The sequence below is a fragment of the Aptenodytes forsteri genome, unplaced genomic scaffold, assembly GCF_000699145.1.
Source record: "Aptenodytes forsteri isolate BGI_AS27 unplaced genomic scaffold, ASM69914v1 Scaffold678, whole genome shotgun sequence".
Classification (NCBI taxonomy): Eukaryota; Metazoa; Chordata; class Aves; order Sphenisciformes; family Spheniscidae; genus Aptenodytes; species Aptenodytes forsteri.
Window position 1 is genome coordinate 217,879 of NW_008795698.1, and position 1,962 is coordinate 219,840.

Here is a 1,962-nt window from a genome sequence, read left to right on the forward strand (position 1 = left end):
CGCGGGCCCCCGCACCAGGCAGGCGGATGGGGCCCACTCACCTGTGCCCATGCCCAGTACCTACCCCCTGCGCTCCACCACGACGCTCTTCAGGTGGATGAGCGAGGCCGGGAAGATGCCCTGGGAGAGCCGGAGCCATCAGCACCCACGGGCCAGGCTGGGCAGGAGACAGCCCTCCCCAGGGGCCACGGCCAGGGGCTCCCCACCCTGGGACCGAGGGTCCCACAGAGGGTCCCAGCCTGGCAATGCCACAAGGTGCCTGACACGTCCCCCCAGCAGGGACAGGGCAAGCCGACAGCCATGCCCACACCGTCCCCTGCACCCTGGCCCCCAGCAGCCCCTCACCTACCTGGGCAGCCCTGTTCCTGAGCGAATACCCGCGGTACCAGCCTGCAAGGGGAGGGAAGGGGAAGCCGTCAGCCGGGCTTGGGGATCCGGCAGCCTGCGGCAGGGCAGGGCTTGGTGCCCACCGGCAGCGCAGCCAAGAGAGGGTGCATGAAGTCCCTGTGTCAGGGTGCAGCTGCGTACCCAGCCCAGCCTCCCCCCGGGAGGGGACGGCATGGGGCCTGGCCGGGGCTGCTGGACCCCCTTACCCTCGGAGGCCTGCAGGATGTGCACCGTCTCCCCGATCTGCAGCGGGAGGTGATGCTCGCTGGTGCGCGGGAAGTTCCACACAGCTGCAGGGAGAGGGGCCGGGGAGCCATGAGTGGGGGTCCCTCACCCAGACCCCCCCTTACCCAGCACAGCCCCCCCGGGGCACCGTGCCCCACGGCCGGCCTCGCTCAGCCCCGACAGTGCAGGGTCCCAGTGGCACACAAACAACATGAGACCCTCGAGCAGGCCCAGGGCCAGGTCACGGTGTGAGGCAGAGGCAGAGCAGTGCCGGCCACTGCGGCATCCTCCCCGTCATGCTGCCTGCTACCGGCACCCCGGGCACCCAGCCCAGCTGCATGGGCCCTAGTGAGTGCCAAGCCCGGTGGTCCCGCTCCCACCACAAGCAGCATGGAGAGGCAAGCACCAGCTGAGCCCCCACCCAGAGCAGCAGCACTGCCCTCCCAGGGTCAGTACCTGGGGACAGCAGGAGCTGGCGGCGGGAGGATTGGGGCAGCGAAGGCGGTGGGGACAGCGGGGCAGCGGGGAGAGCGGGACAGCGGGGGCAGCGAGGCGGGGAGAGGAGCTAGGTGGTGGAAGCGCAGGAGCTCGCTGGCGGCCAGACGCTTCCTGCTGCGGCGCAGGCTGCACCGGGCCAGGCTGCGGTTAGTCCTGCCGCTATTTCTGGTCCTGGGGACAGTGACAGCTGTCTGGTGGAGGCAGCTCTGGCTTGGCCCCAGGACCGGCCGCACCCTGCTCCAGTGGACAGTCCTCTGCAGGCGTGCCTGCACCCAGGGGGTCCCTGCTGGGACGCTGCTTGTGCCCACTGCCAGCCCCAGCCAGGGCCAGCTCATACTGCGATGCTCCAGGACCCGCACCACTCAGCAGGACCCCTCGTGCTGGCCCCGGCACACCCTGTGGCACCGGGAGCCCTGAGGTCCCACAGGACCCCTCCTGCCACCCTGCCCTCCACATGAGGACCCTGAGCCAGCCTGGACCAGCACCCAGCCCCAGTCCAGGCTCACTCCCCTCCAGCCCCTTCCCAACCTCCCCAGGCCCCAGCCAGGCAGGGTTCCTCACAGGACGGTTAATGCCTGCCGAGCACAAGCAGGAACCAAGCCCTTGCTCCCAGTGCTGCCCAGGACGCCGTGGGGGCTCAGCCCTTGCACCCGGGTGCTGCCGGCAGTGCAAGAGGAGGGCGCAGGAAACAGCCCCAGCCAGAAACGGGAAGAGGTGCAAGGCTGCGAAGGCCAGCGTGGGGCACGGGGAGCGTGTGCTCGCATGGGGGCTGGGGTCAGCGTGGGGACCCTGAGCTGGGGGGTGGTGCAGGGAACGGGACTGCCCAGGGCTTTGCTGCATCCGACACAGAGG

General features: G+C 70.2%; 1 protein-coding gene across 1 annotated transcript in view; it reads right to left on the minus strand.

The window, feature by feature from the left end:
• The window catches only part of LOC103902155 (dedicator of cytokinesis protein 2), an 89,322-nt gene that overhangs the window by 83,936 nt on the left and 3,424 nt on the right, over positions 1 to 1,962 (minus strand). Inside the window, exons 2-4 of the mRNA XM_019473089.1 lie at positions 594 to 677; positions 350 to 390; positions 65 to 120 (exon numbers count right to left, since the gene is read on the minus strand). Of these exons, the coding sequence (XP_019328634.1) occupies positions 65 to 120; positions 350 to 390; positions 594 to 677 (181 nt within the window). The remainder of the gene's footprint in view (positions 1 to 64; positions 121 to 349; positions 391 to 593; positions 678 to 1,962) is intronic.